Genomic DNA, 13,134 nt, shown 5'->3' on the forward strand with positions numbered 1-13,134 from the left:
GTAAAGGGAAACAGAAAACTATATCTGATCATTTCTTTGTAAGAGCTGTGTTGGCATTCATCAAAAAGTACTTTAATTCCAGTCTGTCTTCATGGGTTGATCCTAAGTTCAACTTAATATGTACATAGAAGTCATGACCTAGATCTTAGTTTCAGGAGCTTGGGTCATTTTTCTGGGACTGACTTTCTTCATTTGAAAATGAGTGCTTTGGAATTATAATTAGTAGTTAAATTACTGGAAGTTATGATTTCTGGGGAAAACACCAGGAAATACTGATTTATTTATATCCTCTGTATGGACTATGAATGGTTTGACTTGTTAAAAATATGACTTACATATAGACAAAGGCCTCTACTTCCATGATAACATACTTTTCTGTTATATGTGCTACATGTTTATAACTTTCTTGCCTCTCAGTCAGTATTAGTGGGCGGCAAAAGTATATCTGCAAATTGGAAGGTGATAACCATGGTCTGATCTTAGCAACAGAGCACCTTTGTACAGTGTGTCAAAGAAATGTTAGATCAGGCCTTGGTAACCACCAAACTCTTTCTAGCCTTAGATCTGTATTCAGGGATTTCTCTCTTATGCCACATGCCATTTTTATTTTTCAGTTCTTTCCTCTTAACATATCCCTCCCTCTTCTGCAGGAATGACATCTTTGTGTTCCTGCTAAGCACCCGAGCTGGAGGACTGGGTATCAATCTCACTGCTGCAGATACAGTAAGTCATGAGAGCCAATACATTGGATATGCAGGTTTTCTACTATAAATATGTTGTTCGGTTGGTATCACCCTTTGCTTTGTGTCACAAACTTTTTTCTTTGCCTTCAGTTATATTAGTGACAGTAGTTGTGCTTTGCCTGGAACTGGAACATTTTAGCTTTCCTTTGGACTTTTCTATCCATTCTGTTGGAATGAATTTTTTATGCATTCATTCAACAAATATTTGATGAATGCCTACGATGTGTCTCATACTATTCTAAACACTTGGAAAGTGTCAGTGAATAAACACTGGGAAAAAATCAGCTAAGTCAACCAGGAGCTCTAACTAAACAAATAAGGAAGCATTGTTTTATTACTCTTACACATTATTTCATCATAGGAAAACATCATATTTTTGTATCCCAAACTTCAAAAGGTGGTTGGAGAGCAATGAAATTGGAATTGAAAAAAAAAAAAGACATTTCATCAAATGAACTATCCTTTCATTACCCAATCTCCTTCAGCATCTGAAAGGGAGAAGAAAATATACTTAATAATTTCCGTAATCTTGAGACATAAAAATGCATAAATGGGAAATTGTTTTGCAGAAGGCATGCCTCTAAAAATGCCATCTCATGTGGCGGTTGTGGAGCCTCTCTATAAAATACAGAGCATCACAATTCCCACAAATAGGAGGATGCATACTGGAGGGTCATGGATAAATGAAATACAAGGGTGGAGAGGCTTGAATAGATGCACAGCAGTAGAGCTAGAACTAGATCCCACATGTCCTAGTCTCCACTCCTAGGCTGTGTCCCCCCTTTTTCCTTATTCACTACTACACCATAGAACTGCCTACTTTCACCCTGGCCAGTGTGTCTAAGTGGTTAGAGCGTCAGCCCATGCACAAAGGGTAGTGGGTTTGATTCCCGGTCAAGGGCATATACCTGGATTGCAGGTTTGATTCCCGACTCTGGTCAGGGTGTGTGCAATCGATGTTTCTCTCCTCCCCTACCCCCTTCTTCCTTTCCTCCCTTCCTCTCTCTGTAAAAATCAAACGAAAAAAATATCCTAAGATGACGATTAACAACAACAACAACAAAAGAATGAAAAACAGATTCTAAATATCAACCATAGGATCAGCTATACCTTCCTTGGCATCTAAACCTCTTCAGCCAGTTAACCAGGTTGGGACAGGGCTCTAGGGCCTGAGGACCCACGGGGGCATAGCTAGCTAGGTATATTTTGTCTTACATGCACATCATTAGCCATGGTCATCTTAAGGGAAGGCTCTCATTGGTGGTAGGTGCTGTTCTTACGGGTTTTCTGATATGGTGGCTCACTTGATAGCATATCAGATAGCAGAAACTTGGCTTTCTCTTTGTCCCTTGCTTCTCTGTAAGCATTTTGTACTGTCTCAACTTGAAGTCATACTGACAATGTGAATAAAAGATTCATCCCTTTCTCGTAGCTGATCGTTTGGACTCGAGTCTCAGCCCCCAGCCTCATACCTACTCTATTTATACCCTTCTTTACAACCATGCCACTCCCTTGCTTAAAAAACTCTTCAGGAATTCTCCATCACCTACAGGATAAGCTCCTTTACATGGCACACAGGCCATTCATTTTGTGGCCTTTATCTCCCTTTCCAGCCTAATAAACAGATTACTTCCCCTTCTGAAATTTACCTTATAGAAATGATTCACTTGTAGTTTTTCTGAACATACCATCCTGTATCACACTGTTGTATAAACTGTTCCCTCAACATAGATCACTCTTTGTCCACCTGGTAAACTTTAAAACCTCATTTTTGATCAGCGGTTGTTGTATTATATGGCCTAGTCATGCTTCTCTGGTAAGATGACTAAGATGACATTTGAGCCAAGATCTGAAGAAAGTAAGGAAGCAAGCCAAGCATATATCTGTCAGAAAGAAGAGCATTCCAGGCAGAGGAAATAAATGCAAAGCCCTGAGGTGAGAACATGCTTGGCATAATCAGGCAACAGCAAACAGCCCTATTTAAGTGGAACATAATGAATGAGGAGAATGGTGTGAGATGAATGTTACAGAAGCAGGTCATGTAGGTCTTAATAGGCCATGGTAAGGATTTTGAGATGGGAAGTCACTGGAAGAATTAGAACAGAGATCTAACGTGAATTGGCTTAGGTTTTAAATGTGTCCCTCTGGCTTGGGTATAGGATAGGGGTGGGGAGAACTATAGGGAGCAAGGTAGAAATAAGAAGTTCAGTTAGAAGTTAGACACAGATGATGGTGACGGACAAGGGTTGAAGCAGTGAAAGTGGTGAGAAATAATTGGAATCTGCATGTATTTTGAAGGCCCAGCCTGTAGAGTTTGCTGCCAGATTGGATGTGGGATATGCAGGAGGTGTGATGGAGAGCTCCAATGTGTTTGACCTCAGCAGTTGGAATGATGGAGATACCAATTACTAATTAAGGGGAATATTTGGGGAGCAGGTTTGATTGGGGGGACTCAAATGTTTGGTTTTGGGGGGATTAAGTTCAAGATTTTTAGCTAACACTAAATGGCAATATCACCCAGGCAGCGGGGTCTCTGGAGTTCAGGAGGAAGATTGGGGCTGAAGATGTGTTTTGGAATCATCAGGTCAGAGATGATCATTTAAGACCATGAGGCTGGATAAGTTCATTTGATCAAAATGTATTTTCCTTTGCAGCCTGCCTATTTCAGGTTTGGTCTATGGTTTCTTAAGAAGTAGTTCCCCTAGTTGTCCAATTGAGTGGTCAAAAAAAATAAGCAGGTTTGAGGGGGAGAGATCTGCATCATGCTTCCAATGTTCACATAGTTTGCCTGGTGGGGGTAAGAGCTCCTGCCAGCCACAAAGAACCAAAATAGGCCCCTAACCCATAGCTAGGGGAGTAGAAATAGGAATTCCCTTTTCATCCTGGGAGCTAAAGAGAGGCTCTGAATATTCTGAGTTCTCAATTCCAAAATAATTTACATTAATTTTGAAGGGAGGGTTTGGGGATTCACTTGTAAATTAAAACCTTCTGGAATACTCCTCAGAAAAATGAGACCACAGATTGAAATGAATTCTTAGGTTATGGTTTGTGTGAAGTCAGGTTATACTCTCTGTATATTATTAGAGAAACAATAGGCTTAACTGCTTGGCTGGTGTTTTTCCTTTGTCCTGAGTTTATTTAGCTTTGGAAGATCCCCAGAGACATTTATGGACAAGAAGAGGATAGTCAGCCTAAAATGCCAGAACAAACTCTTCTCTTATGACGAGAATGCATATATAAACGTGCTTATAAGCAGTGCGACTCTGGCCCACTCTGTTAGTAAAGACATGATTTTAGCATGTGATTAATGGCAGCTGCCCCTTACTGTCTGTGTTCTTTGTGTGTTCTTCCTGAAGTAGGGGTCTCTTTGCATTTGACTCTTTAGTGAGGGGTTGTTACAATCTGCACTGTTTGTTTTGTTTCTGTGTCACAGTGTAAATGCTTAAGTGTAGAGAGAGAATGAGGAGCTTTTGTCCCTTGGCTGCAATGTGAGAAGTCTTTGTTCCTGTGAGACAACATGGGGACAGCTTTCAGCCCTCCCAAAGGACTGAACTTCCATCCCTGCTCTAGGGAAGGCGGGGGGAGGGGGGGGCGGGGGTGTTCCTACCCTCCAAGTGCTGGTCCTGTTTTCCATTTCATTTCCTCTCCCCTGAAACTACTTCTCATTGACCTATAGCTAAGTGCCTCGATCTCTTTTCAACTTTCACCTTCCCCTGTCATTTCTGTCCAGCCTGGTGTTTACAACTTCATGAAAGATACTGACTGTTAATATATTTCCCCTTAGTCATTGCTGGGCCACGCTTTGTGGATTGACTTGCTGTCATTTTTCCCTAATTAAGTCAGTTGTTCTGATGCTTTCGTTATTATTTGTTTTTCTCCAGAATGTCTCACTCAGTTCCATAAAACTGATTACCAAATCCAGGTGTCTTCTCCCATTGCCTTGGTCATTGTCTCCTTGATTCTCCGCCCCCACCCTGAATTCCTGTCATGGCTGATTCATTGTTCATTTTATTTGTAAAATTAGATAATAACCATACAACTAGGTTAGTTTTTCATTCTTGTTCTTCTTTTAACTTATTAACTTATGCATATTTCATATTCTTTTCCCCTAGGCAAGTATTTTTCTAAATAGAACCTTATTTTAAGTCTCTCTTCCTCACAGATTCCTCATCTCTTTTAATCCATTTAAATGATAAATAGCCACTAAATTTGGCAGGGGAGGAGGAGGTTGAAGTTAAATTGCAAACCTATCTCCTTAGGCTTTAATCTTGTTACTGTTTATGAGCTCAAAAAATGCAAGTGGGATCAGGTTTGGTTGCCACTGAGACTTCCAGGAAAAAAATGTAAATGTTTTGGAAGCACCTGTGAAATGGAACATCCCATAATGAATTTAGCTGACCCATTGCCTCAGGCTTTGACACTAAAAGTACTATGTTTTAGGTGTGATATAAGCCCTCATTTCCCACATATGTAGTTATTTTAGGTATAGTAGGCAAGTAATGTTCCCCACTAGTCCAATTGACAGTCTCCTTTTTATTAACCCAGCCTTCTCTTCTCCTCAAAGTTTAAACAGATTTTCTAGAATTTTGCCTATCTGTTGAAGCTGCAAAATGCCCTGTGGTCAGGTTTGCTGTGCTCCTCTATAAGTGACAAGTGTTGTGCACTTCCAAATCCTAGTTCTGTGGACACTGGATTAACAATAAGCTTTCACAATGATTTCTTTCTTTGGCAGGCAGTTTATAATTTTCTCCCCAAGAATTCTAACCTATACTAAACACTGAGGAGTTATACCTGGTATAGAAGCAAGACAAAGGAAGAACCAATGGGGTTCTTACTGGAGGTGAAACCGGACAACAAATGGGTCTGGGCCGTCTGTCACTACTTGAGCCAATTAAGCAGAGACAGGGTTGAATCATATATGATTATTATACTAATAATGCCAGCAATATGGGAAAGTAGCAGGTCATCCACGAAAAATCTGCTCTAACACTTCCTACTAGCTGGTTGATTATATAGGGATAAGGAAAAGAGGCTACATGGAAGGGGGAAGGGGACGGGGGTGGCTACAGGGTCTATGGTCCCTTGTGTCTCCTTCCAGGACCTTGAAGTCCAATAACAAGGTAATTAATTTTCAGTGGTGTTAAAACCAGCTCCACCAGTTCCTGGGACCCTGAGAATGGTTAGCATTCCTGAGGCAAACTCCGGAGGAGGTCAGGATCTAGGTACAGCAACCAAATCAAAGCACAGCACATCTTGTTCTTTGTTCTCAAAATGTATTTTCTTTTCTGAGGAATGGACCCATTTAGGCCCCAGGGTGTCTCTTACCTTTTTACCACTCCGTCTTTTTTCTTGCAGCACATCCTCCAGTTTCCCAAGGTCTGTAAGAAAGCCTCTTATCTATAGTTAGTAAGGTGAATAATCATTAAACAACTATGGTCCTATTCTTTTGTGTTTTGTTTTGTTAATCTTCACCAGAGGATATTTTTTCCATTGATTTTTTAGAGAGAGTGGAAGGGAAGGGGAGAGATAGAGAGAGAGAGAGAAAGAAACATCAATGTGAGAAAGACATATCAATTGGTTGCCTCCTGCGTGCGCCCCGACCCAGGGATTGCGCCTGCAGCGGAGGTACATGCCCTTGAACGAAATCGAACCCACGACCCTTCAGTCCACGGGCAAGGACACTCTCACTCCTGAGCCAAACAGGCTAGGGTGTGGTCCTGTTCTTATTGTGTGCCCTTCCAATCATTTCCCCCTGTTAATATTATCACCTTATATCTATGGGATTAGTTCTATATGGAAAATGTCTTGCTACTGAATTGTATTATTCCTGGCCTATTATAATTTCCCCTTATGGATTTTTGGCTCTGAATCCTTTCAGGGAAAAGGGACGTTGGGTCTCTCCTGTAACTGCTTTTGGTTTATGCGATGGCAGAGTTCTGAAGTCCTCCCTGTCTGACAAAAGGAGGAGGGAGCCAAAAAGGGGAAAACAGTTTTAAGTGAAGTCAATAGACAATCCATGCTTCATTGACTGAATCATAAGTCTAAACTGTTTTAGTCTTACTTTTAGGACACAATGATGCTGATGGCTTCTACAGTGAGCCCTGTACTGTGTGAGCAAGCAGTCATGTAAATATAGGCATATATTCTATGAAAACAGAAGCAAACAAAACACAGAGGTTAGTGCATGCAGTAAATCATAAACCAGTTGAGAAGATTTTTAGATTCAAGGCTTCCAGTGGAATGATACCACACAGTGACAATCTGATAGATTGTAGTTACATTTCTGGTGAGGTCTGGAACCAATGTGGCATACACAGACACAGCCTTAAAAACAAAATTTGGTCGTAGCCAGTTTGGTCAGTGGATAGAGCGTCGGTCTGCAGACTGAAGTATCCTGGGTTCAATTCTGGTCCAGGGCACATACCTCGAATGCAGGCAACCAATCCATGTGTCTCTCTCACATTGATGTTTCTCTCTCTCTGTCTCTCCCCCTCCCTTCCACTCTCTCTAAAAATCAATGGGAAGACCATGTGTCCCTGGATCCGGGTGAGGCCTCGTGCACCTAGGCCCGGGTGAGCCCAAGTGGCCCTGGGTCTGGGAGAGGCCAAGCATCCCTGGGTCCGGGTGAGACCATGCGTCCCAGGATCCGGGTGAGGCCTCGTGCACCTAGGCCCGGGTGAGCCCAAGTGGCCCTGGGTCTGGGAGAGGCCAAGCGTCCCTGGGTCCGGGTGAGACCATGCGTCCCTGGATCCGGATGAGGCCTCGTGCACCTAGGCCCGGGTGAGCCCAAGAGGCCCTGGGTCTGGGAGAGGCCAAGCGTCCCTGGGTCCGGGTGAGACCATGTGTCCCTGGATCCGGATGAGGCCTCGTGCACCTAGGCCCGGGTGAGCCCAAGTGGCCCTGGGTCGGGGAGAGGCCAAGCATCCCTGGGTCCGGGTGAGACCATGTGTCCCAGGATCTGGGTGAGGCCTCGTGCACCTAGGCCCGGGTGAGCCCAAGTGGCCCTGGGTCGGGGAGAGGCCAAGCGTCCCTGGGTCCGGGTGAGACCATGCGTCCCTGGATCCGGATGAGGCCTCGTGCACCTAGGCCCGGGTGAGCCCAAGTGGCCCTGGGTCTGGGAGAGGCCAAGCGTCCCTGGGTCCGGGAGAGACCATGTGTCCCTGGATCCGGGTGAGGCCACGTGCCCCTGGGTCTGGGAGAGGCCAAGCGTCCTTGGGTACGGGTGAAGCCAGATCCTGGGTCCGGGTGAGGCCGTGCGCCCCTGGATCCATCCGGGTGAGGCTGGGTCCCAGGCCCGGGTGAGACCACGCGCCCCTTGGGTATGGGTGAGGCCACGTGCCCCTTAGTCCAGGTGACGCCGTGCCCCTGGGATCGGCCGAGACCAAACCAGAGGGAGTCAGACCTCCATTACCATTTGTCCACCATCCAGAGCTGAGGGGTCAGTGCTGACATGTACACATAAGGAACTACTGGACATCGAAATTGGGTCTCAAAAGAACTGTTGGTCCAGGGGGAAGCTCGCTACAGATTGATTCATTTGCCTGTCAGCATAAATATTATTGCTCGTCTCACATTCAGTTCTTATTAGTATATATCTAGTGACATTTGATCTCGTTCATCTAGAGGAAATGAGGAACAACATAGACTGAGGAACAAGAACAGAACCAGAAGCAAGGAGGCATCGATCGGACTATCGGGCCTCAGAGGGAGGATAGGGGAGGGTAGGGGGAGGGTGGGGGGAGGGGGAGAGTTCAACCAAAGGACCTGTATGCATGCATATAAGCCTATCCAACGGTTAAGTTCAACAGGGGATTGGGTCATGCGTGGGGAGAGGGGTGGGATGGGAATGGGGGGATGAGGACAAATATGTGACACCTTAATCAATAAAGAAATTTAAAAAAAATAAAAAAATAAAAAATAAAATAAAAGCACAAAAAAAATAAATAAATAAAACATGTTTTTAAAACACTATTTAAAAAAAAAAAATCAATGGGAAAATATTCTCTGGTGAGAATTAACAAAACAAAAACTTTGAAGACATTTAACTATACTGGAATCCAGTACCCACAATTAGACATTGTAGTTTTAATTAAAGCATTAATTTTTCTCCCTAAGATTACCCTTATTTTCAAAGAGATTACTTCAAGTCTAATTTTGTTGTTTTTTGTCCGGTTTGCATAAACACAAGAATAGCAATTGATCAAATTGATCACACGGGCTTTCTCAGATTTGCTTTGCTGGATTTCATTAATTGATAGGAAATCTTTAGATTGAGCTCTAGTGAACTGTAGGCCCTTCAGGGCAGAGAAGCCAAAGCCAAGGTTTCCTGGAATACCTGTATGTTTTGGGTCATATTCGAAAGTCCTTGATGTCCCCAAAGTGTCTTGAGGACACCTTGCCATCTCTCAGGAAAGCAACCTTCATTCCTTACCTGGAAAGACTGTCATGAACCATGTGACCAAGCAAGGTACCAGGCTGTTTCTTCAAGGCTTATCGGTTCAAATTCAATCTTCATTCCTCAAAGCTTTCTGGTGACATCCAGAGTCCTGGCATGTCACTTTCAGACATGACATTCCAGTCAGAGTCTGGGTTAATAAAACCACACTTGGAAACTGACTTTATGTCCTGTTATGAAGAAATTTGATTCTTACTGGATTTATGCCAATAAATATGCTGCCATGAGAACAATAATAGTCACTCATTAAGAGTTTCCAAATTCTGGAGGGGGCGGGTAGGGAGGAAAATGCCTTAATATTGCTTATGAAAGTGTAATTTATCAGATTGCTTTAAGAAAAACAAGTTTCCTTATGTCTGAAAAACAAAAGATTAAAAATCAGCAATACTTTCAACAACAAAAACGATAGTTATTTTCAGTTCATTCAGTCCCATAATCAATTTTTGTTTTTCTTGATTTTTCTTGCCAGTACTTCTATAAATCCAGATACTTTAAATGTATTTTTATTCATTTCAGAGAGGAAGGGAGAGGGAGAGAGAGATAGAAACATCAATGATGAGAGAGAACCATTCATCGACTGCCTCCTGCACACCCCTTATGGGGATCAAGCCTGCAACACAGGCATGTGCCCTTGACCGGAATCAAACCCAGGACCCTTCAGTCCGCAGGCTGACGCTCTATCCACTGAGCCAAACCAGCTAGGGCAAATCTAGGTACTTTATAGAGTTCTAATAATTTTCATCCAGTTTGAAGGGGATGATCTGAAACTATTCTAAGAGATACGTAACAATACTTAATGGTTGTCACAGCATAACAACCATTTGCATATTACCTCTATTATATAGGATTTCAAGTTTAATTATTAGAAATAAGTCAGAGTCCTTTCCATGGATCTCTCAGAAGATGTAACATTTTTGCAAATGCATTATAACAAAAGAGACTGTCTCTAACAAGAAGAAATTTAAAATGGCACGGTTATGGATTTGATTATAATGAAATTGACATGGAACCCTATCCTTTCTGCAAAACACAATATTCCAGAATAACAGTTATAAATGAAAGTATATCTGAATTTATAGACTCCTGGAGATTTTTACATAATTTCCAGAGCATCCACTTTAATATGCATACATAAATAATTATTTCTTTATTTGACAAAGCTTCCCATGTACCATAGGCATAAAATTTGCCTTTATAGGAGAGAAAACAAGTCCTTAAGGCATTCCAGGGCCTATTGGAATGACTTAAAGCCAATTCTAGGTCAAGAAAAAGTTTCTTAAAATTCAAACTTTTAAAGAAAGTTTGAAGGTTGTCAAACATATTTGACCAAAAGATTGTATAGTAATTATTATGACGAAACAGTATTAAATTATGTATTCATTCAAAGTAACAACAAAAGGGTATTAAACACAAACATAGGCTAATAAAACTTCAGTTCCAATGATTAAGAAGATGGCTTTTTTTTTAAAGTAATCAAGTACATGATTAATATAACAATATAAAACCATTTCAATACTTTGCAGAAGTTTTGCTTCCTAGGCAAATACAGAAAAAGCTATTTCCCTTTTAACAGACTGGAAAAAGACCAAATTCTGTATTAGTTTACTGTAGATTCATTTATCTAATTAAGTGTATTATTCAGTTTACCTATATATTTCTTTTTTCTTCTTCCTCCATATAATTTGTTTTAAACTTGCACAGACCCTCTGCAATTTTCCTAGTCCCTTTCAGTTGTTTTTTTTCCTTCTTCTTAACTCATTCAGAAATAACCAACTTCAGAACCATCTATTTTCAATTCCATATTACCAAAACCATATAATTTCTTTCCAGTGTAATTAGAATTTTAATTATTAGAAACCTTGACCTTTTTGGTGACAAGTAATTAACATTTCTCAGATTAGTAATGCATTCACATTTTTAAGAAATCTATTTAAATAAACTACAAGACATACTCATTAACAGATTCAAAGCCAAACATGGGCAAACTTATATTAATACTAGTAGCCCTGTGCACAAATCCATGTGCAAGTAGCTTGCTGCCGCTTGCCTCAGCTGGCCGCCCCACACACCTCCGCTTGTAGCTCTGCCATACCCAGCTCGCTGCCCTGCCCTCCTGTAGCTCTCCACCCCGCCCTCCTGCTGATCGTTCATTATGCATCACAGCATAACAACCATTTGCATATTACCTCTATTATATAGGATTTCAGTGTCCTGTCATTTCAAAATACTTAGATATTTAATAATTTTTACTATTTAACATAGCAAAACTCCAAAGTTTTAAGTTACCCAAAGACTTTGGAAAACTATCTTTAGGTATATATAATTAATACTAAAAAGCTTTATAAAACCCTTAATTTTAGCCTGGCTGGTGTGGCTCAGTGGTTGACCATCAACCTATGAACCAGGAGATCATGATTCAATTCCCAATAGGCTGCATGCAGGGGGCAGCCAATCGATGAGTCTCTTTCATCATTGATGTTTCTATCTCTCCCTCTCCATTCCTCTCTCTGAGATAAATAAAAACATTTTTTTAGAAACCCTTCATTTTAGTTATATCTATTTATTATGTCTTAACAACTTTATGAGATTTTAAAACCAATTATTACCCAAGGTATTTTCTTGGCAAATTTTGTAACAGATAACATGACCTTGACAACATTTAGGGGGCTGGAGAAAAGGGGAGGGGTGGGGGCAGAAAGAGATATCAGACCCTGCAGTTGTTTCCAAGACTGCAACAACTCCAGCTTTGATGTGAAAGTACCTTTTTTTTTTTCCTTTACCAAGGGGGCTGCCGCTTTTACAGCCTGCTTGAGGGCTCTTCTGCAGCTCCAGCCCTTCTAGGAGAAAGACTTGGGGGTTAGAAGGTTTATTTCCATATTTTTCTTCCTGAGTAGAATCCTTGTGATGCAACAACATGGAAATCTTGCATATAAGAAGAGATCTTATCCTATTTCAAAACAGAAACAAAAACAACCTCTAAATTAAATAAATGGTTACAATCAGAAGATGGGACTGGGACATTAGCCTGAGAATCTTACCTCACATTTACCCAGCAAGGCAAATGACTGTCTTGCTCTTTGGTCTGAGGGTCTGAAGGATCTGAGTGGTGGAAAGCCCAAACAGCAGGGACAGAGGATTCCCTGTGTTCATAAAACAGCGAGGAGTGAACTAAGTCCCCAAAAGATAAGAAAGCAAGCAAAGAACATCAGAACCAAAGTTACATTACAGACAGACAAGAGCTCTTACTAGCTACACGTTTCAGGTGGCTGATGCCTTGAGAGGGAGAGCAGGGAGGGTGTCTGAGATTAAGAACTCGAGGCAGCTGCTGGGAAGTTCCTGCAATCCTTGCGATGGGTTCGGCCTGCCACAGCAGCTGAGGCCCTCAGCCAAGTGGGATGTGCCCTATCTTTAAACAAATTAACCCAAACAACAGAGACACTCTTATGTACAGTATTTACAGGCGTGCACAACCCACAGACAAGAGCTTTACACCATGCTTCTTACCTACCCAGCCACAGAAACCTCAGAATGCCCTGCGTTTAAAAAAACAAAAACACTGAAGCAAAGCAATGTCTCCCATCCCAGAGCGGACCAGGCTACGAGCTTGGAGACTAGGCAAGGACCGATAGAGGTCTCTTGCTTCCCAGAGCTGATCAGGCTTGTCCAGACCAGAGGCAGTAAATGCCTCCCATACCATACACAGTAAATGCTTCCAGTGCCTTACAAAGAAGCTCAGACAAGAGGCAGCAAATGCTTTTCGTGTCATACAAAAATGTTTGATTCAACTTAGGACTTAGGTGAGATGGCAAGGATTGCTGAGGCTGTGACTGGGACTCAAGACAAGAAAATTCCTGGCAGTGCTGCAAATAAGAGTCCAGGCTTCCTGGTCCAGACAGCAAGTGGGATCCCCGGTATTCACCCCAAAGGAGTCCCCCT

The 13,134-nt window shown here is 42.0% G+C and overlaps 1 protein-coding gene across 1 annotated transcript in view; it reads left to right on the plus strand.

Annotated features, from left to right (window-relative positions):
• Positions 1-13,134, plus strand: part of INO80 (INO80 complex ATPase subunit) — a 152,021-nt gene that overhangs the window by 123,124 nt on the left and 15,763 nt on the right. The window contains exon 29 of the mRNA XM_008143018.3: positions 651-723. Coding sequence (XP_008141240.1) covers positions 651-723 — 73 coding nt within the window. The remainder of the gene's footprint in view (positions 1-650; positions 724-13,134) is intronic.

The sequence above is a fragment of the Eptesicus fuscus genome, chromosome 5 (assembly GCF_027574615.1).
Source record: "Eptesicus fuscus isolate TK198812 chromosome 5, DD_ASM_mEF_20220401, whole genome shotgun sequence".
Taxonomy (NCBI): Eukaryota; Metazoa; Chordata; class Mammalia; order Chiroptera; family Vespertilionidae; genus Eptesicus; species Eptesicus fuscus.